Source organism: Pelmatolapia mariae, linkage group LG2, assembly GCF_036321145.2.
Source record: "Pelmatolapia mariae isolate MD_Pm_ZW linkage group LG2, Pm_UMD_F_2, whole genome shotgun sequence".
Classification (NCBI taxonomy): domain Eukaryota; kingdom Metazoa; phylum Chordata; class Actinopteri; order Cichliformes; family Cichlidae; genus Pelmatolapia; species Pelmatolapia mariae.
The window spans coordinates 7499525-7521597 of NC_086228.1; the positions used below are offsets into that span (position 1 = coordinate 7499525).

At 43.4% G+C, this 22073-nt stretch overlaps 1 protein-coding gene across 4 annotated transcripts; it reads right to left on the reverse strand.

The window, feature by feature from the left end:
• Positions 1 to 145: 145 nt before the first annotated feature.
• LOC134640494 (ras-GEF domain-containing family member 1C-like) lies at positions 146 to 20920 on the reverse strand. Of its 4 annotated transcripts, none has more exons than XM_063492329.1 (15): positions 20588 to 20920; positions 11405 to 11524; positions 7726 to 7944; positions 7381 to 7503; positions 7064 to 7201; positions 6147 to 6362; positions 4824 to 4898; positions 3688 to 3789; positions 3112 to 3214; positions 2947 to 3026; positions 2760 to 2855; positions 2562 to 2657; positions 2351 to 2474; positions 1597 to 1669; positions 146 to 1512 (listed from the first exon to the last, which is right to left on the reverse strand). In XM_063492329.1, exons 3-15 carry the CDS (start codon positions 7936 to 7938, stop codon positions 1488 to 1490), a joined length of 1464 nt encoding a protein of 487 aa, XP_063348399.1. In that variant the 5' UTR covers positions 7939 to 7944; positions 11405 to 11524; positions 20588 to 20920; the 3' UTR covers positions 146 to 1487. The 4 variants fall into 4 exon arrangements, with proteins under 4 accessions (XP_063348399.1, XP_063348408.1, XP_063348417.1 ...); XM_063492338.1 differs by having other exon boundaries at positions 11401 to 11524; XM_063492347.1 differs by lacking the exon at positions 11405 to 11524 and having other exon boundaries at positions 3688 to 3786.
• Positions 20921 to 22073: the final 1153 nt, after the last annotated feature.

A 22073-nucleotide genomic window follows, 5' to 3' on the forward strand; every position in this document is an offset into this window, starting at 1 on the left:
AGAGAGGGAAAGGTGCTTCTTTAGAGAAAACACTGACATCAATCAATAAAAAGAAACCGATTTAGACCATTTAATAAAAAAAAAAAAAAAAAAAAAAAAAAGCTTATCATGTCATAGTCCCTCCCTCCCTCCCCATACCCCCCTCCCGCAAAATGGCTCTTGAATCACAGAACAAAAAATGAAGCCAAAAAAGGTGACAATCCCACAAAACGATTCAACAACACGTTTCAAGTCAAAGGAACCTGAATTGTTATGACAACCAGTGAATTGTATGGCACAAGTTTCCCTCTTTACTTTATATCAAGACAGAAGACCTCCTTTCATTATCGTCCTTCCACAAAATGTAACAAAGCATCCTCATCACAAAGTCTGTGTTGCAGTCTTCACAAGGTGGATACTCTAATGCCCCTTTAAGAACACCTGTCGTAGCATGCCGTTGGACTTCCTAACCAATAAAGGAACATTACAATAAAAATTATACATCTGTCAGCACAGAAATCTCCATAAATATATCAGACAACTGAACATCAGTCAGAGAAAACTTCCTGTAGAGCAGAAAGATGAGGGGTAAATGTCACCTGTACACAATCTACACCTGGCCTGGCTCCACATGCAGCGACCAATTACTGTAGTTTTCTTGTGTAGTTGATGGCACAACACATTTAAAAGAAGTAAACACTTTTAAAACAGGTTGATAATCCCCACACGACACCTTCCCCAAAATGAAAAAGAATAAATAAAAATAAAACATAGAGATGAACCATAAACAGGTTTCTCCGATCGACAGCGTGTAGCACAAGACAGAGACAATATGAACAAACGCGTGATCACGCACAGTCAGATGAGATGTGGTAAAATGCTCAAGGCATGTTGTCGTCCATCTTCTCTGAAAACACACAGATGCCATTTCTTCAGTAGACCTATAAAACTTGACAGTTGAAATGGGCTAGCCAGCGCCCGTCACATTATTTTCATGTTTCATTACAGTACATTACAAGTAAAGGAAAAAAAAAAAAGAAAGTCAAATTTAAATACCTAGACAAGGCTTTGTAGCAAAGGGGAAGAGGGAAGGCGAGAAGGAGGTGGGAGGAGCAAATACAAAAAAACCACAAACAGCATTAATAGGAATTCTTGTTTTAGAAAGTGGTTTTCCCTGTAACTGTACTCTCTAAAGTAGTAAACATCTTCACAGAGTAAACACACATCACACATGGAGAAGCATTGTTGCTCTCCAATATACTGTACCTCATCACCAAGCCTCCTGCAAACTGCAAAGGGATTTTGCTTGATAGCTTAATATAGTCACTTCACTTTTTTTTAAATTAATTTTTTTTACACACTCCATGATGAATCCTGTTCATCGTGTTTCTCCCTTTTTTTCTTCATAGAAAAACATCAAAGTACCAGTTAGGTTCCTTCACAGTTCAGTTTAGTGCAAAGAGACCACACGCTCCCTTGTTGGTGGCAGGTGAGCTGCCTTTGCTGCCTCATGTCTTTGCCAGGACGTTGGACCTGATGGGAGCAAAGAGGTGAAAGGTTAATTAAGTAAAGCAGGTCTATTTAGACTTAAGCAGTTCCCATTTAATGTGTTCTCACCTGAGTGCTTTCCATCTGTCCTTCTCTACCTGATTCTCTGGACTCTCACTCTCATAGGAAGCAAGATAGAGCCCTAGGAATAATGACGACAGATAAATAAATAAAAAAAAAAAAAAAAAAGACACTGTGTGTTTTCAGGAATTTCAGAAAAGTCCAAAAGAGCTACAACTACAATCTGTCTAAATTGATAAATTAGATGGCAGTTATTTGCAAACCTTTGCTTCCAACTAGGTAATCTATAGAACTGCCTTGCAATCAAAAGTGGTCTTCCAGAGATTGAAAGTGTTGTACGCTCAACCTCTGGGCAACCAGTTGGTCGCTGCAATTACTTGCAATCAATTTCCATCTGCAACAGTCACATGGAGGTTGCCGTCTTATTTTTAATGGAGTTTGGCTGAGACATTAAAGAGTCTGCAGCTGTGAAGATGTTGGACACCGATGCTTTGAGCTAAACGGTAATGTCACCGTCGTAACGCTTGCCGATTACTATTAAAACAAATTACAGCCGAGGGTGATGAGAATGTTATTAGTTTTTCAGGCTTTTGGTCATAAACCGAAGTAATTAGGAAAAATGAATAATTTGACCCGACAATGGCACTAAATGGAAAGTAAGCGGATTAGTCAAGTTAGCCTGAGGACAACTTGAAAATACAAGGCAACAAAGACTGTAAGATGTTCAGATCTTTCTGGAACAAAGCAGTAGAGGCATCAAGCGAACTGGACTGTAAATGAAAACTATGTGCCAGGTTCTCACCGTCCTCGCTGAAGATGGGAGCAGTGTGGAGGTAGTGTAGGATGGCCCTATCCTCCTCAAATGGACACTCTACTTGTTTCCATGTCATGAACTCGCCAACTTGCCTCGCCAACTCGACAAATTTCTAAATAAATAAATAAGCGAGTAACCATTTAATGGTTTAGGATGAGGTTAACAATGGAGGAGAGGCAGGGTTAAGAAACAGCCTCACCTCAAAGTTGACGTGGCCGTTGGGCAGCCGATTGGCACATCCTTCATTCAGGAAATAAATGTCCTTTATCAGCAGACTGAAGAAAGGAATCACAATCTGAGGAGAGAAAATGGGCAGGAAGGCAAAGTAAATAGTGAATACTGAACTGCAGCCAGCAGGTTTTTGGAGGAAATCAGTCAATGTGTTGCTGAGCCCCACCCTTTCTCTGTTACTGTTGGCAGTCTGAGAGCGGTGGGCGGCCCCCCTCAGGGCAGTCCTGTAGTTGTAAAAGTTTCCAGTCGGATCCATCTGATGCTGTCAAGAGTAAATGGCAAGAAGCAAAAACGCCGTCAGCATCTAGTTTTTCCCGTCTTTTACTTCTTAGACAGTGAATAGCTGTGTTTACCTCAAGAATGAAGAACTTGGCAGTCTTAGCTTTGCTCCAAGTCTTCTTCAGCCGGGACACAGGACTCATGTTCATACCAGCTGAGAGAGAAAATGTATATATATTTTTTAACTATCAACACAAGATGGGAATCAATGCTCATGGATTGTAAAATGAACAACTCACAAATAATTGCCATGAGTGAGTTGAAGTTTCCAATGTTGAAACACTCCCTGGCCACATCAATGAAGAACTCGATCACCTGGGCCCTCTGTTTCTTCTTCGCTGGCTGCAGCAGTGAGACAAAAAACAAAAAAACAACCCAAAACAAAACATTTTTTAAAATTCTGACTTAATTTTTCATAGAGAATTTATCTCTACATATACAGATACAGGCAGAAATTTTGTCTGTGCAAGTGCAGTAACACAAAATTTCCATTAAGGGGCAGTAATGCCCTGTAAAAACTAAACCTTTATCTCCTGTCCACTTACTTAGGGGAACAAATTACTACTATGGTAGAATTCAGTTGAAATTACTATTAAATAAAGAGAATCTATAAACTAAAAACATGCATATATGCTACAATGGTCACCCAGATATGTCCTGTAGTGTTACTGACATTTCCAGGTTTTCCCCATTCAGTCTGAAGTAGATCTCTGGGAGGTGTTTATAATCTTGTTCTGTTCCCAGTGTGCTTCCAAGTCTTTCTAATGTTTTGGAGGCTTCAATATGGCTGAAACTGAGTTGTGTTTTCCACTCACCATGCAGATCTCTGTCGCTACCAGGTAGCAAAGTCTGTTGAACCACCTCACGTAGGCTTCCAGGTTGGAGGTTTTTTTCTTCTGGTCACTGAAGCACGGCTGCTTAATAAGATGCGCGCGCACACACACACACACACACACACACGCACCACAAGTGAGTGCTACCATCGGGAATTGAACTATTAATTAGCTTCCCGTCTACAAGCTTGACCCCCTGTGTGAGCGCAAATAACAAAGATGGTGATCTTGGAGCAGAAATAACAGAACCAATTTAGAGCACACAAAAAAAGGAGAGAAAGGAGAAACGGAGTGAAGACAGGTTAAAGTGATGATAACTGAAAATGAAAGGAAATCAGTGAATGAGTGGCAGCGATGGAACGGAGAGTGGAAGCATTCAGCGGTCATACATAGAGGGCACAGAGAGCACACTGTGTGCGCTTGCTGTAGTTTGCCATTTGTGACATTTACGCTCACTGACATTTGTTTGGATACGTACAAAATAACAATTTTAACCATATATGCAAAAATAAACAAATGCTGTGGTCTGACTGTAGACTGTAAGATCATAAAAATGGATCTAGTCTTTGGTTCTAAATGTGAAGCTAATGATAATAATAGTAACAGTGACATTTTTTAATAACAGCTTGTTTTAAGCCTGTTTTTAAATCATCTGCGTTGCAGTCTTTACGAAATTCATCAGGAATTTGCAGCGATGTGTCAACCAAAGAAAATGGCATTTGACCACTTTGCAGCCAAAGCAAAGTGAGCAGGTCCTACTGTAAACATACATTATTCAACTTTGGGGCAAGTGATTGAAGGGACTACCAATGAGGAATATAACAGAGTAGTAAATACATGGAACGTTACCTAGGCAACCAATGCCCACTAGTGACCAGCTGTTAGCTCCAAAGAAATATGAGACGAGTGCTTTGCTTCCTGTTTGGATGCACCTTTATTGTTACCAAGCTGGAACATGGCTTTGTACCATTTTGAAGAGTCCAAGATGGTGATGGTCAAATGCGGAACTCAAGTCCACAAATGAACGGACGCCATCTTCTATTTACAGTCTACAGGATTGACCTAAGTACAGACTCTGGCAAGCTTAGTGCAAAACAGTTTATTAAAAAAAAGTTCACCTGTGTTCCATCTAGAGGGTCTTTTTGAACAAAAGCTTGGACAAACTCCTCCGGTCCGATACGGCTCAAATGTTCCTGGAAAATACAAACACAGTCATGAATCACTCATCCCTGCAGGACAATACATTCACTCTCATTCTTTTCCTAGACATGCCCCAACCATAACAATTACTAACCATAACAAATCTGACCTGAACTTTAAAGCAACCCCAACATCGTACCAAGTCTTTCCTTGACAGCGGCAACATATTTATGTTCCCACGACATGAGCATTACAAGTCCACTCACATACACCGACGGGGGTAGCCCCATTAATAATTCTTTCATTTCAGTAATGGAAGGCAATCAATATGGACGAGTAATGACTGACTGAGGTGACTCACTGGAATCAGATTTCCTCACAGTGACACTTGAGACAATATTCACCTCTATTAAAAGACAGCTGTGCAGTCGCATACACGTGCAAATCAAAATGAGTCATTAGCACCATCTCAACTGGTGACGCAACCCAAAACCAAAGCAGCGCTGCACACAAGCGTGCACACAGTGGCATTAAGCACAGCTGTGTAGTTCTTTAAATAAGTATCAACATGTTGCTAAAACATACAATAATATCCAGGCTGTGTGGTTGGTGCATGCCTCTCTGTCTACCCATCTCTGTTTCCTTTTGTATGTGTGCGTGTGAACGCATGTGAAGCTGTCAGGTCACATATATCCACTGCAGTTTTCATCCCTTTTGTTTGAGGCCCCGGGCGCATCACTGACTTCAGGGGTGATGTCACCGCTCAGACAAGGGTACAAGCTTACTCAGACACTCTCACATGCACAGACACAAACGCAACCACCCCGAGATACACGTGTCCACATGAAGACACACATGAGCAGACTGAAGGCACCGAGCATGCAATGTGAGGGACAGTGCACGGATCCTTTGTTCATCTTCTCATTCCCTTTGTTCTGCTGTCTGTGAAGGAAGTTAGCGCTGTAATAGCTGACAAGTAAGGTCAGGTTATCAAACACATGGCGTCAAAATCCAGCGAGTTATTTTGATGATTTATGTTCATCATCAATTCGTTCACTGCCTTTCCACTGTTCTGTTAAAATCTTTATCACCCTCCAGTTCCCTCTCTCTTGATGTGTTTTAATGTTTACGACCTTGACATGGGTGGACTTGATCTCCACCCATGCTTCACCATCCTCCGCCTTCATCTCTCCGCTGACATCCTTTCTACTTCTCCTCGTCCACCCTCGTTATCATCTCTTACCCTGACCTCTTCCTAACCCGCATCCTGCTCTCTCTTCCCCTCCCCCCCCCTTCCTTACCAGCTCCACGTGGGTGAGCTGTTGAGCCAGCGTGTAGGGGTCGTTGCAGATGGAGAGTATATCCTTCTGGATGGGCGGAGGCTTGGTCTTGAAGGCCACCAGCTTGTCAGAGGAGGCGTTGAGGGAGACCTTGACAATGCTCTCTTCCCCCTGGCTCATCAGGGACAGCCTCTGGCTAAGTTTCTGCAGCACCTGGTTCAGGGTTTTCCAGTATGCCTTGAGAGAAGAGGAGAGCGACATGTTAAACATTTTATTGTGAGTTTCAGCAGTGCAAGCAGAGGTGTGCTGTGTGCCCTGCCTGGGAATGTTTGTTTTGGTGTTCCTCGCTCGACACGAGGGCTTCAAAGAGGTCAGTCTGTTTCACAAGTGACCCAGAGCCACACCTCCCACATGTATGCACACACACCCGTAGTGCAGACAGCCAGCTTTAAATAGCAGCACATTCATCACCACCTGTCTTTCCTGCTTCCTTACTATCCTCCCTTCACCTCCCTACATTTCTCACTATGGTTCCACTCCCACTCCCATACCTTTTCTTCGGCTCTCTGTGCCCTTGCATCCCAACCCTCTCCCCTTTTTCTCCATCCGTCTCCTTCCCTCTATCCCCCCCCCAAGGCTGCAGATAGAGCCACTCCTGTAATATCCTTCCTTCCTCCCTCATGTAATGTAAGACTGCATAACAGTTAGGCTGTATGTGTTCACCCTACACTGACTCCCTCATCAACAGCCGCAGTGACAATAATTAAATCTAGCTCCCCATCGGACTATTTTTCACTGCAGATGCTTTTTATCCAGTGTTTTTTGTCCAGTTTTATTGGTTAATCTATCCTGTTTGAAAATTTACAGCCTTTCAAAACTGGAAAAAAAAATCTTAGGACATATTAAGTGAAGATGATTGGACTTGTTGGACATAATACCTCATCACATGGAGCTATCCTGTGGATGATGTCTTTGACGTGTCCGACCATCTTTTCATCCCTGAAATCGGACGGGAATGTCTCTGTCCATTCTGTCAGCAGCTGCAGGATCTTGGGGCCAAACTTGCGTACTTTTGCCTGTTGTTAACGACGTGAGAAAGATTTACAACTGGCTTTATAACATCATAGAAACAAAAACACCTGCATAGAGTGGAGGGAAAAACAGCGGTTATTAAGATGCTCACATGCAGCAGATAAGTACGCCTGAATGCTTTTCATACGCGGGAATATGTATTTATGTGTGGTGCAGTGCTGACCGTATCGAGTGGGCTCTGATCCAGCTGCTGCTGTTTGATGCACAGCTCACACACCCTGGCCAGCAGCTCCGGAGGAGGAATGAACAGACGAGCGCTCAGCAAGAAGGTAAACACATAGGCTTTCTGTCAAAGGACGTAAAAAGACATTCGCTAAGACACTCTCACCACATCAATAAACACCACTGCAGCTTACTGTCATTAAAAGAAGCAGAGGAGCACTTTAAACATAGACATGTGGTTAATAATCTAATCAGCAGCACTATTACTATGACTATAAAGTGAAATGGACTCTGAGGCTGATGGGAACATGATGAGCAGCAGTGACTGCAGCACATTTCATTTTACCTCGGGGTAGTAATCGGCAGTGGGCACCAGGTTCTGGATCAGGGTGTCCAGGGAGGCAGAAGTGATGGGCGGCCCATCGGAGAGGCAAGCCCCAGGCCCCGGCCCCGGGCCTTCCTGTGGGGCCTCCTCCTCCCCAGGCTCAGCACAGGCCAGATGAGGGCTGAAGCCACTGGGAGTGGTAAACATGGTGCCTGAGCACGCAGTCTGGGGCATTCCTGACTAGAATATAAACACAAACACACCAAATGAATGAAGTAAAGGGATGAAATTGGGATTTAGAAAAGTCATTCATTTCATTTTCATAAAGGTCTCTGGTACAGCCATGTAAGCAAGACAGTTTGTTTGTTTAATTCAAGGTTTGCACCATTTAATCTCATGTGTACATTCAAGGACACAGAAACACAAGCCCCGCCCTCTTACTTTCCAATCCATCTCCAGGTCATTGCCTCTTCAGCGCTAGGTAACCAGTACAGCCAGTTGCTGCTGGTGCATCAGGCAGAAATGTTGCCACACAAACCAGATTAAAATCTGTCTATACTGTGAAACACTGAGAGATTCACCTGGCCCTGAGAAGCTTAATCATCATTACATAAACCAGTTTGGCATCTTGCTTGTTTCCACTCACTCCAGTTGACCTGCTGGACCCAAACATTTTCTCTGTCTCTTTTAGATCCTCTGTGCATCCTCCTAATGTATCGCTTTCACTCTTATTTTCCAGTGCAAAGACTCTTATTTCCCCTCACTTGATGAGTGCCTGTTAATGGCAGATGATACAGAATACCTCTCCTAAACAACAAGCCCCGCCTACCACGCTGACAAGCCAGAGGTGAGAATGAAAACAGGTCACACAGTCACTGTGGAGGCTGATCATGTTGTCTCCACCACTGAAATGAATCCCTTCGCCTTTGTAAGGCTCTGGCTTACACATTTTAAAAATTCAACAGGCTCTTCCCCTCAGTGGACCAACACTGCAGCTCTAGTGGAAAGGAACGCTTAATGTGGTGTAAGCTAGAGCAGTGATACCATAATGTCACTCGCAGTACAAAAGAGCTCTTCTTCATCACCCAGCTTAAAAAAATGACAGCCATTAATAGTTAATTACATTTTATAGTTTCATCCAACTCTTCTGTGGGAATAGCTCCTGTGCTCTCTGACAGCAACTAAAATGACCCGTAGCTCCACATCCACCTCGAAAACCTGCAGTCTCAAAGTTGCTTTGGTTTTACAAAAGATCTCTGCCTGCAGAACTCACAATAAAAGCAAAAAACCTGCACGCTGACACTGAAACCTCAAGCACAACAACATACCATACCAAACACGACTTACTCTTCCTGTTGTCTATTGTCAGCTTGGCCTAAATATACACCTGAACACATAGTAAAGTATGTATGTATATGTGCGTACACATACACATTAGTACTAACACAGAAGAAGTCCTTCGTAAACTGAATGAGAGACGGCATGTTCGTCCATATTAGTGATCATCCTAAGACAGTGAAGGAAATGTCTTCGGCCATACTTTCATCCTCTGCTGACCTCTACAAGCCGCCCCGATAAGTGAGTATCGTGGGTCCCCCTGGGTTGAAAGGTCAAACGCACGGTGCCATGCACAAATGCAGATCATATTTCAAGTTCCCTGTGCGAGTGGATCGGCTTTCCTTTGTCCTCCTTGTTCCCCTACATTCGGGCACTTATTTATGCACTTGTGCACACCTAGACACAAACACACACAGACAGGCTCACAAAAGGCTGGGGGATGGGGAGTTCTGAGAAGCGTTTTAAAGAGCCTTCCTTCCTACTTACACCACTGACACCCAAAGCCATATTTCTTTTAATATATGTTGTGGTTAGAGAAGGCCGACATCTCGTCTGCGTATCAGTGGAGTGATCTTGGCTCTTGTGCAATGGGGGGGGGTGTGTAACCAACCAAAACACTGTACATCTGATTCAGACTCATCAGCCTAAATACTAAAGCTCTATAAATAACAGTGGGTGAATAAATTGAGTTTAAATTGTACAGTTAGAGATTATGGAGGATGAATGAATATTGTTAAAAAATGCTAAAAAAAATTGCCTTAAATTACATTTGACTTGTTTTTCACTCATAAAAGTTACTGGCTCTGTCTAGAAAAGACCGGGGTGTCCTTGCAGTGACATCCTGCAGATTGGATTATAACATCGAGCCACAGAGAACAGGATAAAGGACTAAAGTACACGAGTGAAGCTTTATGGTTACTAAAGAAAACTTCCTTTATGTTAAGACTGACAGGAGGACAATATCTGCTTAGTTCAAGGTGACTAAATCTGGCATTTTAAAAATGATTCATGCACACAAACGCTCACACAACTCTGTGTCTCTGTGTTTGTCTTTCTACATGTATAGCAGTGTCTGCGAGTTTTATACTACGTGCTCACACTGTCAATGATTCCCCGTATCGCATGTGATAATCTCCCATCTCCGTATTTCTCCCCACTGCTTCCTCCTCAGCCTCCTACTCCTCCCTCCAGCACTTCTCAGGCTCTGAGTCATTATTTCATCACAGCTCCTCATGTCTGTCAGTCGATACCTCACAGTTTCAGTCAGTCAGGCGGCTCATCTGCCAATGTGTACATTTTTTAAATGGACAAGCCGAAAGCAAAGTCTTTTCTGCGACAGTGAAGGTAACCCGAAAGGACTTTAGGGTTGAGGTAGTGATGTGTGAGTTCGAAGTAGTAGTGAAACCTGCAGCGGTGCAACTTTAAGTACTGACATAAAAGTGAAAGACAGACTATGTAACTTTTATGGCCAATTTAACTAAAAGAGACAACCGAGGAAAAGTAGGGCTTGCAGTGAAACAGCAGCAAGAGCAGAGACTGACTCAATAACATCAGTAAGAGCAACAAATAATAAGGTTTGCTTTACATTAGCTAACAACCGGCACCGTCAGCTGTTTGTCACCTCACGCCATCCCAGTTAAACTTCCTCTAAAATGCATCCCCGCTTGGAAACTCCAAGGGAAGACCAGCTTACCTAACACAAAGTCTTATGACTAACAAACTGAAATACTTCCTATAAAATGTCACTTTTCCCCCCCCTCTAAGCCATATTGCTTACACCGCTTTTTCTACAGTGTGAAGAAGTCATCCACAGCTGTACTCTGTGTATAACTTGTTTTCACAGCTCCTGCTACACGCAACCCCCTCTGCGCCTGTCACACTGTGTCAGCGCTGCATGAAAAAAAAACACATTGAGAAACATGTAGCTAAGAACAGGTGAGTGTAGTGATGTGTGCTTTAATCCCCCCCCCCCCCCGAGATCTACGGTAGCCTTGCACTCAGTCTAGACAGCTGGGGGAGTGTCATTGTTCTGTGCCCTTGCAGCCTGTGTGCATGTGTGCATGTTGTTGTGTGATTTGGTTAGGCTGCTATCGTTGTCATCAGGAGATCTGCCTCCTTTGTTCCATTATGATTAACAGAGTGGCACGGTCTGCGGCCACACAATCTTCGACAACACCTCGGCTGTCAAGCAGCGCATGTGTTGATGAATCAAACGCATTCCTGACATAACCAGCCAGTTTAGCTGTCAAACTGCTTCTTTGTTGTTAATCAGCTGCCTCGTAGCAATCATTTCTACAACACTCTCTGTAAAACCTGTTTCACTAAAAACAAACAAAAAAAGAAGAGTACTGGTCACACCTACTGTTCTTGTGTCTTCCTGCTTAGGTGAGTGGTGACAAAACTGTGCAAATATGTTCTTTCACAGAGGGGTTGATGGACGAGCAGCATCAGAGACCGGTCTACGTTCAGACTGAGGAGGGTTCTTCAAGAGAAAAAACAAGAGAAAAATCTGTGCCATCAGTGGGTCAAGGGTGAAATGAGAAGAGGTGGGGTTATTTGATGGGGCAGAAGCAGCTTTGAGGTCACTCTGCTTACTTCTATTAGGGCAAACACTACCTCTGCTGCTCATGATTATTAGTCATCACCCAAGCAAGACAAGGAACTTGTCTATAGGTCAACACCCACACGCATATTAAAATAAACAGTCTGGCTCTTGACGCTTAAATAAAAGCGGGATGCTTAACTATACAAACGCATCCACGTCTGAGCAAAAATTTCTCTTTTCCTTTCAATACAGAAACGAATCTTAACACTTTTCAATATTTTCCTCTGACGTTAGCTAACTGATTGTACAAAGTCCTAAGCAACATTTTTATCTCAGCCTAACAATATTCTTCCAGACACTTGAATATGTTCCAGGTAAGTGTTTTCAAAGCTGATTTCATGTCCTTGACCAGTGGCGATTCTACAGGCTGTTGTGGCCCAAGGCTAAAATTCACAGGGGGGCCCCCCCTCACGATTGTGTGATAAATAATTTTAAACATGTCCAGAGCGCAACATGCTAGGCAAACAAAAGAAACAACTTGATGCTAGTGCCTCTCCTCTAAAGCTGAGGCTAGATTAACATTATTCCTTTTGTACCATTACATTTAACCATTTTCACTCCAAGAAGGAGAACTTCATTTTCATTGATTATCTTTCATCGTTACCAATAGGCAGGGCATGTCCCACCAGGAGGAGGCCCCGGGGCAGACCCAGGACACGCTGGAGAGATTATATCTCTCGGCTGGCCTGGGAACGCCTTGGTGTCCCCCCGGATAAGCTGGAGGAGGTGGCTGGGGAGAGGGAGGTCTGGGCTTCTCTGCTTAGGCTGCTGCCCCCGCAACCTGGCCCCGGATAAAGCGGATGAAGATAGATGGATGGTTACCAATAGGCTTGCTTAAACAGTATCATTCAAGCCACATACAAGTGAGTGGAGTCAGGTGAGGACCTATTATGGCATTGCTGTAGTTTAAAGTGTTTTGGCTCTCTAGGGCGTCCCACTGGCCTGGAGGGCTGAACAGTTGTCTGGTGGCAAGTTGTGCCTCTATCTGCTACGGCAAATACAAAAATGTCATTATGTTTAGCATATTTTTAGTAAAACCAGAATAAATTTTCTCTCACTTCATTGCATCTCAATATTTTACTATAATTGTCCACAGTTAAACACTAAAAGAACTGAAAGCTTCAGGTCAGGCAGGGTAGGAGCTGAACTCTTTTACAAGGTCATATGTTAATATGAAGGCTGATGTTCATGTGCATTACCTTGCTAAAATAAGCAAGACGCTGCCCGAACACTCTGCTCTGAAACTTCCATTTATTATTCAGCATTAAATAATAGGACCTTCACCACGTGATCTAGCCGCCAAACCCTTTTTTGCAGTTTTACACTGATAAACATTATTCTTAAGCCGTTGAACTGTTTGCACACACAGCCTTTGACAAAGAAGTGTTCTACATCGGTAGTTTAGAAAGAACAAGTCTTTACTGGGAAGTTATTTTTATACCCATTTGTGTTACTAACCACTTGCTGTTTAATGCAAAAGAATTCTAAAACACTTTCATTTTTAAGCACTTTTTATTTTCAGCATTCAATTTGCAGTTAAGCACATCTTTGATTTTTGGGCCCCTTATATCTATAACACATTGCACCGATACTGAGAAATGCAACGAAGAAAGACGGAAACGATTACATGATACAAAGCTATTCTTAGACAAGCGGCACATCATCTGAAAGCAAGCACATCAAGTATCCGGCATGGGTGCTACAGCAACGTTTTGTTTTGCTTCTGTCATTGCTTCGTGGTTTCGGAGATCACAGCTGAAGGAAAGTCGAAAGAATATATAACAAAAAGTGCTTCCCCTTTTTCGCTCAAGATGCTGATACTAATCCAAATGAAGTTTGCAAACAGTCTTGGCTCTATCAGTGTTAATCTTGTCCTCTGCAGGCTTCCTCCTCACCAACTAATTTCGGACCCACATGTTAACTCCTTTAACACAGAACAGCTTCAACACTTCATCTATTTTGGGATAGTGCTCTAAAAAAGCAGATACTTGCGTATTTTTGGGATTGACACTGTTTTGTGCTCCTCCGAGTATTAAAGCTCTGGCCTGAATTTTCTACCGAATTCTTTGAAAGCTGAAATGATGAGTATTCTCAGGATGGCACAGGCTTAAAAGCGAGTAAACACCTCTTTGTCATGCAGCCTCTCACTTCCCTTCCCCTTGCACATGTCCCCTATTTTACTCTCCTCCTCCTTTATCTCCCGCTCCACGCCCCAGATTCGAATGCTCCCAGTCGGGACGCCTGTACAGATGGCCTTGCAGCAGCCTGCTCTCCCAGTGGGAGCTCCTGGCATGGGAGGCTTTTTTGGCCCTCTGCCTCTGCCATCATCCCCAGTCGCTACAGGAGCCCAAGAATAAGTGTACTGGCGTCCAGGCCGAATGTCGAGGTACACAGACTGAGCCAAACTGGCTGCTGAGCTGCACAGCAACCTCCTGGCACAGCTGACAACAGAGAGACCGCAAAATACCACACGTCACTACACACGCTGCAACAAAACCAGACCAGCGCACTATTGTTGGGTAATGGTGTGTGTGCATATTTGAGGAGCTGAAGACAATCGAGTACATTGTATCTTAAGAAAACATATCCATGCACACTTGCACCCACGTAGCGGCCAAGCTCAGGATCGAGTTACAGTGAAGGCATTCTGGTTACACACCCATTCATCTGTCTTTTTTTTCCTTTGATAAAAGCCTGACTGGGATTGGAAAAAAAAAATCACAGTCAGGGCTCAACAGGAACACACTCCCCAAAGCCCTTTCAGTGGAATTCCCCTTAAGTGTCTAAGTGGAGTGACACTAATATTCTGGCACCTGTTCCACACCCACCAGCTCCATCAGTCCCATTGACGCTCACTGGGAAATCTCTTTAATGAAAACAGCTTGTGTGTGTGTTCCCATCCTCATTCCTGAGCGAGTTCGGACACAGCTGTTTCCACGCAAGTGTTGGAGTTTCTGTTTGCATACGTGCTCACAAGAGCCCGAGACAGTCAACGTCCATCCAAGTCCAAGTGAAGTCACTCACTCACTATGAAAACAACGATCCCTCTTACTGTCCTCCAAGAAGTGCTGCTAAACCTATAGCACGAGAGGAACTGCAGACAACTAATCTCTAAAGTCAAACTGTCACCTTTGTAAAATTTACATTTAGATGGAATCAAGTTCATCACTGCAAAAAACCATCAACTGTGAGGGGTGAAAAAAAAAACCCAAACCCTCCAAATTTAAAGGTTGAGCACCATTATCACAGACTCCACTTTCAAACCATTTCACGCGTGCATGAAGCGCACTTCTGGATTGTTGAGGATAAAAATCGTGTATTAAAATAAGCTGAAGGTCTCTGACATGATGGGCCCGGTCAATCTATCATATTATGTAGAGATAATTGGAGTTGAGCACAGATTGGCTCTTAGTGAGCACATAGCACATGGCTGAGTTGTGAGTGCCCTAAATCTGTCACTCACAATGGTCACAATGCCTTAAAAAACAGCCATGTGTTAGTCATAATATGTCAATTTGCAGCCACCATTCATGCAATGTACTTTTGCGGAGAATCAGACAAGAGTGATTTTGTCTCTGTCCTAAACAGGCACAATTTCGCCTCAAGTGCTACTTATGAGAAATTACCAGCTCACCAAGTAAATGGAAGGAAATAGCACAGAAAACCAGCGCAGGGTGATTGAAAGCATCCAGACAGAAAATCTGAATTAAACAATGCCAATGCGCAGCAACCTAAATAGGCCACTAAGCACTTTTTAAAATTAGTCTGCCAATGGAAACACCCACTCAGCGTTGTATTACTCTCAATCAAACCTGCACAATAACCACCGTGAGGTAATGAGCGAAATAGTAACAGATGCAAATCTAATAAGCACACCTTGATAATTTCATCACGGCCGTCGCCTTTGCCGTTTAAGTACATCTATCAGCTCATTACAACCAGTACAGGCAGAGGCTGCACTGTGTGTCACTGCTGATGTATGATCTCAAAGCGTACTAATTAGCATTTGGTGATTTCACGGGGGCTGTCTGTTCACCGCTCATGCTTCATGTATTTTGATATGGTTACACACGAGCAACACCAAAATACAAGACTCATTAATTCACAGTTAGTTTCATTTTTGCTATTTGGACCCAACATTTCATATCTCTGTATGTCATTTTGCATCTTAACGGACTCACAGGCAGAACTGAATCGCACACGGTGCATAATAAATCACTTTGCAGTCACACCTTCTGCCTTCTTTTTTCATTGTTACGGGCGGTTCTACAAATTACACTATACAAACACTGGGGGCGGCTTTGGCTCAGTTTGTAGAGCAGGCTGTCCACTAATCACAGAGTGCTGGCAGCTCAATCCCTGGCCTCTCCATGTGTCAAAGCGTCCTTGGGCAAGACACTGAACCCCAAATGTTTCTCTATGGCAGGAAAACACCTTGCACAGCAGATTCAATTGTGTGCGAGTCCATAAATGAAAAAAAGAAAGAAGAAAAAGAACAACACACATACACACAAACAAACACCGTAAAGCACTAAGTAGAATAGCTATAGGCCAAAAGATTCTATATCTACCACTGTATGCCAACACAGCAGTCTGAGCTGGAAAGATTAGTGGAATTTCCCTCAGGCAACATATTTTAAACTGTGCATTAAAGCCGTGGTTTCTAGCTTTTCTCTTTACTACCCTCTTCAGGTGCACTGTAGTGCTCAACTGTTATCAAAGCACAATGTACTTGGTAGGGCTGTGCCATATCATGTCGTCCAGGATAATAGCTGCATCTCATATTGTGATATCATTGCCATAGCAACGCTTTGCATTTATGTTCCCTTGTGCAAAACAATGAGAGACTCTCACGTCTGAGAGTGAGAGGCGCGTGTAAGCCGATTTAATACCTACAAGCTACCTCAGCAACCCTCAAACACAGCACTTTTTAAAATATGCAAGAAAATCTTTACTGCTAAAGGATGAAACAACAAGACTGTTTTATCATTTGAGGCCCCCCCAAAAAACCCAAAACAAAACAAAACAAAAAACCCCAAAACAAAACAAAAAACCCCCACAACATCTAGTAAAACCAGACTGTAAAGCAAGAAATGCTAGAAGCTGTTCATGTGGAACTCAAACCAAAAGAAATGACTCCATCGAGCACCAACTACAGGACTAATATTATCAGTACCAATACAGACGTCGCAAATTTTGAACACATTTCAGTGACCATCAATTCACTCAATTACTCTCCACAATAAATAGTTAACACAAAATAAGAAACATTTCAGTTTTTCATGCATTTTGAAACGTTTTTTTTTTTTGTAAATATGGCTGTCCCTGAAGCACTTTGGGTTGACATCATTATTTAAATAATAATAATGTATACTTTATTGATCCCCGTGGGGAAATTACTCTCTCTGCATTTAACCCATTCACTCAGTGAAGCAGTGGGCAGCTGCAAATCAGGTGCCCGGGGAGCAGTGTGTAGGGACGGTACCTTGCTCAGGGGTATCGCAGGGTAGCCGTTCAGTAGATTCGAACCCCTGACCTTCCGATCATGGGGTGACCACGTTACCTACTGAGCTATCCCTGCCCCAAATGTGCTATAGGCTATAAATAAACTGAAACCAGGTATCGATCTTATTGCACTAGTATCGATCCTATACCAATACCAACATAGGTATCAATACTATCGACATTTGGGTCGATGTGCCCACCTTTACTCCATATAACAGGAAGAATAAATGGTGAGTGGAAAGTACTGAGCTGAAAAAGCTCAACCCAAGCTACGAGACTGCAGGTAGAAAATATTTATCAGTAGGTTTAGTTATTGTCAAACTGAAATGTTGAGCAGCTATTTTATACATTTACTGAAATTTTGAAATATTGCTGCAGTCTCTAATTTAGGTTAGAGTTCATCAATGACAGTAGGTCACTGGAACAAAAAGACAGAAAATGCCCTTCATTTACTTATAGTTATAAATGCTGCTGCCTTCAAGATGCAAGCATAAATAACACATATCAATATCAGACAGTACTTCCAAGAACACGCACACTCTTGATTTAATAGCAAAATTTAATGTGAACTTTATCTGAATTTTGCGACACACCTGCCACCTCTCAGGTGAGCAGAAGCTTGGCGGTCACCGCTTTATGCCTTAGATCCTATATCTGATGGAGCAATCACGGTGCTCACTGTTTATCGAACACAACAGGCATATAATCATATCTCATTGCTTTTTTGACCCTGTCGAATCCTCTATGATTGACCATCAATACTGTCCATATGACAGCATGAAGGCCATGTAGAGGCAGCTAATACCAGCTCTGGAAAGCGCAGAGCGTTTCCATGGAGTCAAGGCTCCTGTTGGGGGGTAATTAGATGCCTGTTGAATCTCCACTGTGACACAACCCCCCTTCTTGCATCAAAATCCCATGTTTGTCCTCGCGCTCACTCTCTGGTGACAGAGCAGGCAGTTCTGAGTGACTCCACATGTGAACTCCATCTGCCACGAGCTGTCAACACGATCAGTCTCATCACCTCCGAGTCGGCGGCAGAGCTGCTGCGTCGCCAAAGGACATCCCAAGAGCTGTCAGGTACACAGGCCGTCATAATGTAATGTCCCTTTGTCAGTCGAGCACGTCCTGACTATGTAAGGTGTGAAAAAAAACATTCGAATTCTTGACACTACACCACTAGCGATGTGAAATGGGGGAGATTTGCAAACACTTAGCAAGAACATTGTGTGAGTGTTAGTCAAAGTAGCAGTGAAAATAACCGGCTGTGTTTCATCTTTCTACATTCCCGTTTTTTTGGACGATCATAACTCGTTTCATGTTCATAATATACAAAAAATTATAACAAACTTAGTAATACAATTAATTTAAATTCATCTTGGCTTAAGATGAAAAAACATTAAAGAAAAAATTTTCACTGATTGATCATCCATCCATCCATGCAAGTGCTACAGGAGCATGAAGCCAATCCCACTGTAAATAACTCAGCACCCATTTAATAAAAAATGACTACATGAAGAAGTCTGAGTATTTTATTACTGCTTAAGTATTGGCAGTCAGATGTAGCAGGTTTCTGTTTGCATTGCTCCGTCACAGGACAGTAGTGGAATTCCATCATACCAGTATAGTACAGCACTTCACACAGGCACACACACAGATCCCCTTCCCCCACACAAACACAGCCATAAACCTTGCGGTGGTGATAAAGCTGTCATTGCTACCAGACTAACAGCGACTGCATTTACCTCCCCGTTGACCTGCTACCACAGAAAACCTGCCTTTCCCTTTGCTGTCTCTCTCTACACCTATACACAGACCTCACTGTCTGAGAATTTGTCTCTTTCAGTCTCACATTAGACCAAACGATGCCCTCATTAGCAGCACACCTGTTATCCTCTGCAGGCTCGGCCTGAATTGGAGGGAACACAAGCTTTAATCTATGTAACCGGTGACTTCTGCCAGACCCCTGCTCCAGTGACTTATATCTGTACATCTCCCCCATGTACTGCACAGCGAGGGCAAGCTGTCAGTTCAATTAATAAATAAATAAATAAATAAATAAAAACACATTCTGGCTGAGGGCAGCAGGCCTATATATGGGCAAAGCAGAGACAAGGTCAGCTGCATTGGTAAACCCACAGAGGAGATGGAACAAAGAGCTGAGTGGAGGTCCTGATCATGGAGAGCAAAGTCAAAGGGTGTAAATGATGCTGCGGGACTAAAAATCATAATTCACCATTTATCCAAAATGGATGACATGCTAGACGGCAGAGAAGCAATGAACTGAAGCACTGGTTCAGCAAACATGGCACACAAATGCAAACAGTGCCAGTGAGGGTAAAAGTGAGGAAAACACATTTCAGTGGGGCTGAGTGATAAACAGAGGAAGGGCAAAGCAGAGCATGTGCCAACAGAGAGGAGACAGAGTCTGCTGGTGCCTCCTGAAAGTCCACACAGAGAAGGTATGGTCACAAAATCTCACCCCTAGATTATGGTGTTTCCCTCCTACTGGGGGACTAGGAGATGCAGTCTGGCTGCTGAGACTTGGATGAGAGACACATCAAAGTGTGGTGCTGAATTGCAAAACTGGCTCACCCACCTGACTGGTTAGTCGACAGAACCGGTTTTACTCTCATCCCCTTTTGCATTGAGTTGCTGAGAGACGGACAACAAACCCTTCTGGTTTGTACTTGGTTAGCTGTCCGAGTTGCTGCATCATCCCTTGTGTGTCAAGGCTACTTACCACCTACTGGAGGCTCATTTTCCTTTCCCCTTTCATTCCAAGGAGAAGAGAGTAAATGTCAACAGTGCCGCCACCACCACACCCGTTTACTCCCTCTCCTACACCCCTCCCTCCAAGGCACTTTTTAAGGGTGTATTTTGTCTGAGAATAATCAGCAGCAAGTTTACACAGTTAATAACTGCATGTTAACTAAACCCAGTCCATCAGCGCACAGCACACCGTGACATTTTTCACTTATGAGCGGCTGCTGTCTTTGTTTCCAATACCACATTATCACCTGCCCGCACGCATTCTCGCTCATGAACGTGTCGTGAAGACGCAGTGACAGCGCTCTATTAAAATAGAAAAAGATAGAGCCGGAGCCTTTCACGCCTTTAAACAGACGAGCACGCCGCTGACTCACGGCACACATCTGCGATGTTTCCATCGTAGTAAAGTGATGCAAGCGACGCTGCTGTACCTCTACAGCGATAAGGAATCGTGATGTCATCGCTGCCTCCAGTTGAACTTCTTATCATGACGACACAGTGTCCTCGTAGGGAATCTGTCTGATTACAACGCGCGCGCACACATATATACACACACACCTACCCGTACGCACAATAGCCCACACGCTGGCGCGAGCGTAGGCTGTGGGCGTGAGCGCAATTTCAATATTTCAGAGTGATAATATTGTAATTGTTGCCACTCACCAGCACTACACTTTGATCCTCATCTTTGATCCGACTTGTATCCGATGTCAAATCGATATAAGCTCCGGTGCTGGTTATTCCCAATTTAATCAGGGTTTAGAAGCAGCTGGGCATCAGCTGGGAGAAGTGAAGCCGGACTCCAGAGGCACACCGCCTGGTTGCCGTTAAGTACAGTGTTTACAGTTGCTTGTTAAATGTCCCGCACAGGCTCGTACCGGTGTGCAGCGGACACAAACGCAAGGTTGGGCCGTTAAAAAGAGCGTCCCTGAAGGCGTGGCGACTGTCCTGTCCTGCGCCACTGAGACTCGGCGGACTGCACAGTTACATCCACACGTCCTCGGAGCGAGTGATCAGCCAGAGAGGAGGGTAGCTCCTACTACTCACCGGTCAGGCAGCGTATAATATGGCTTCCGCGTTCGACTCTTTCAAAATAAGATGATCCACGAGTACTGCGGGAATTCTCGAGAAGCCCGAATAATATGAAGGGTTAAAAGCCACATGTTCATCGAGTACAAATGAAAAGTTAGTTAGCAATAATGATTCAGGGCTCGTTTAAAATGCCATTTAAGTCAAAGTTGAAAGTCAAACACAAAATAAAGGCTCTATGAGGATCCTGTATTTTGTGATGCTCTATGGTCTCTCCCACCCGCCCCCCGGAGCTTTGGCGCATATTAATCAATCAAATAAACGTTGAATCATATCTAAAAAGTCACTTTTACACGCATGTGCATCTGTAACAGCGTTGAACTTTGTCTTGCCAGCGTTTCTCATCGTTTTAAGCTTTTATTTTGAAAGCAGAAATAATTTCCGGTGGTTGTTTCTAGTAGGGACCTGGATACTGCCGTGGGCAAGCAGTGATATTCTCTCTCTGTCTTCTTGTCTATCCTCCGTCTCCACACACACACACACACACACACACACACACACACGCACACACACACACACACACACACACACAGAGGTCTTTTCGGTTTCTGCTACTCACTCTCATACCAAAGCACAATAAATCGCAGCAGTGTTTCACCTATTTAAACACAATGCGAAAACCCCCCAGACTTCCCAATTAAATTAATTGGGACGTATTCAGCAGGGTTGTGAAAATAACAATGTTTTCCTCTGGAGCTTTGAGTCCATGGCTATATTAATTTTACAACCAATATAAGAAGAACAAGAAAGTTAAACAAATGGTCAAAATTCCTTTAATAGTTGTCTGCATGAATCACCTTTTCCATCTCCAATCACAACCAATTTACAAGAAGCAAGGAGCACTTTTAATTTGTAATCCTGAGGCGTCTGTTTTACCAATGACAGCCTGAGTGATGCCTGCTAACCATGACCCCAGATTGAAAGGGTCACCTCTGAATGTGGAAATGAGACTCTAACATTCAGAGTCGGGCTGTATTTCCATTAAAATCTGATTGACTTAATACCATTATGTGAATTTAAAAACAACAATGGGATGTTCAAAACATCTTTATCGAGTGAA

Bases quoted from the DNA above. Each gene is read 5' to 3' on its own strand.
- LOC134640494 (XM_063492325.1), bottom strand. From the start codon at position 7,938: ATGCCCCAGACTGCGTGCTCAGGCACCATGTTTACCACTCCCAGTGGC. The intron at 7,504-7,725 runs GTAAAATGAAAT...GTCCTTTGACAG, and splicing joins CTGCCGATTACTACCCCGAG to AAAGCCTATGTGTTTACCTT. The intron at 4,899-6,146 runs GTAAGGAAGGGG...TGTATTTTCCAG, and splicing joins AGCTCACCCACGTGGAGCTG to GAACATTTGAGCCGTATCGG.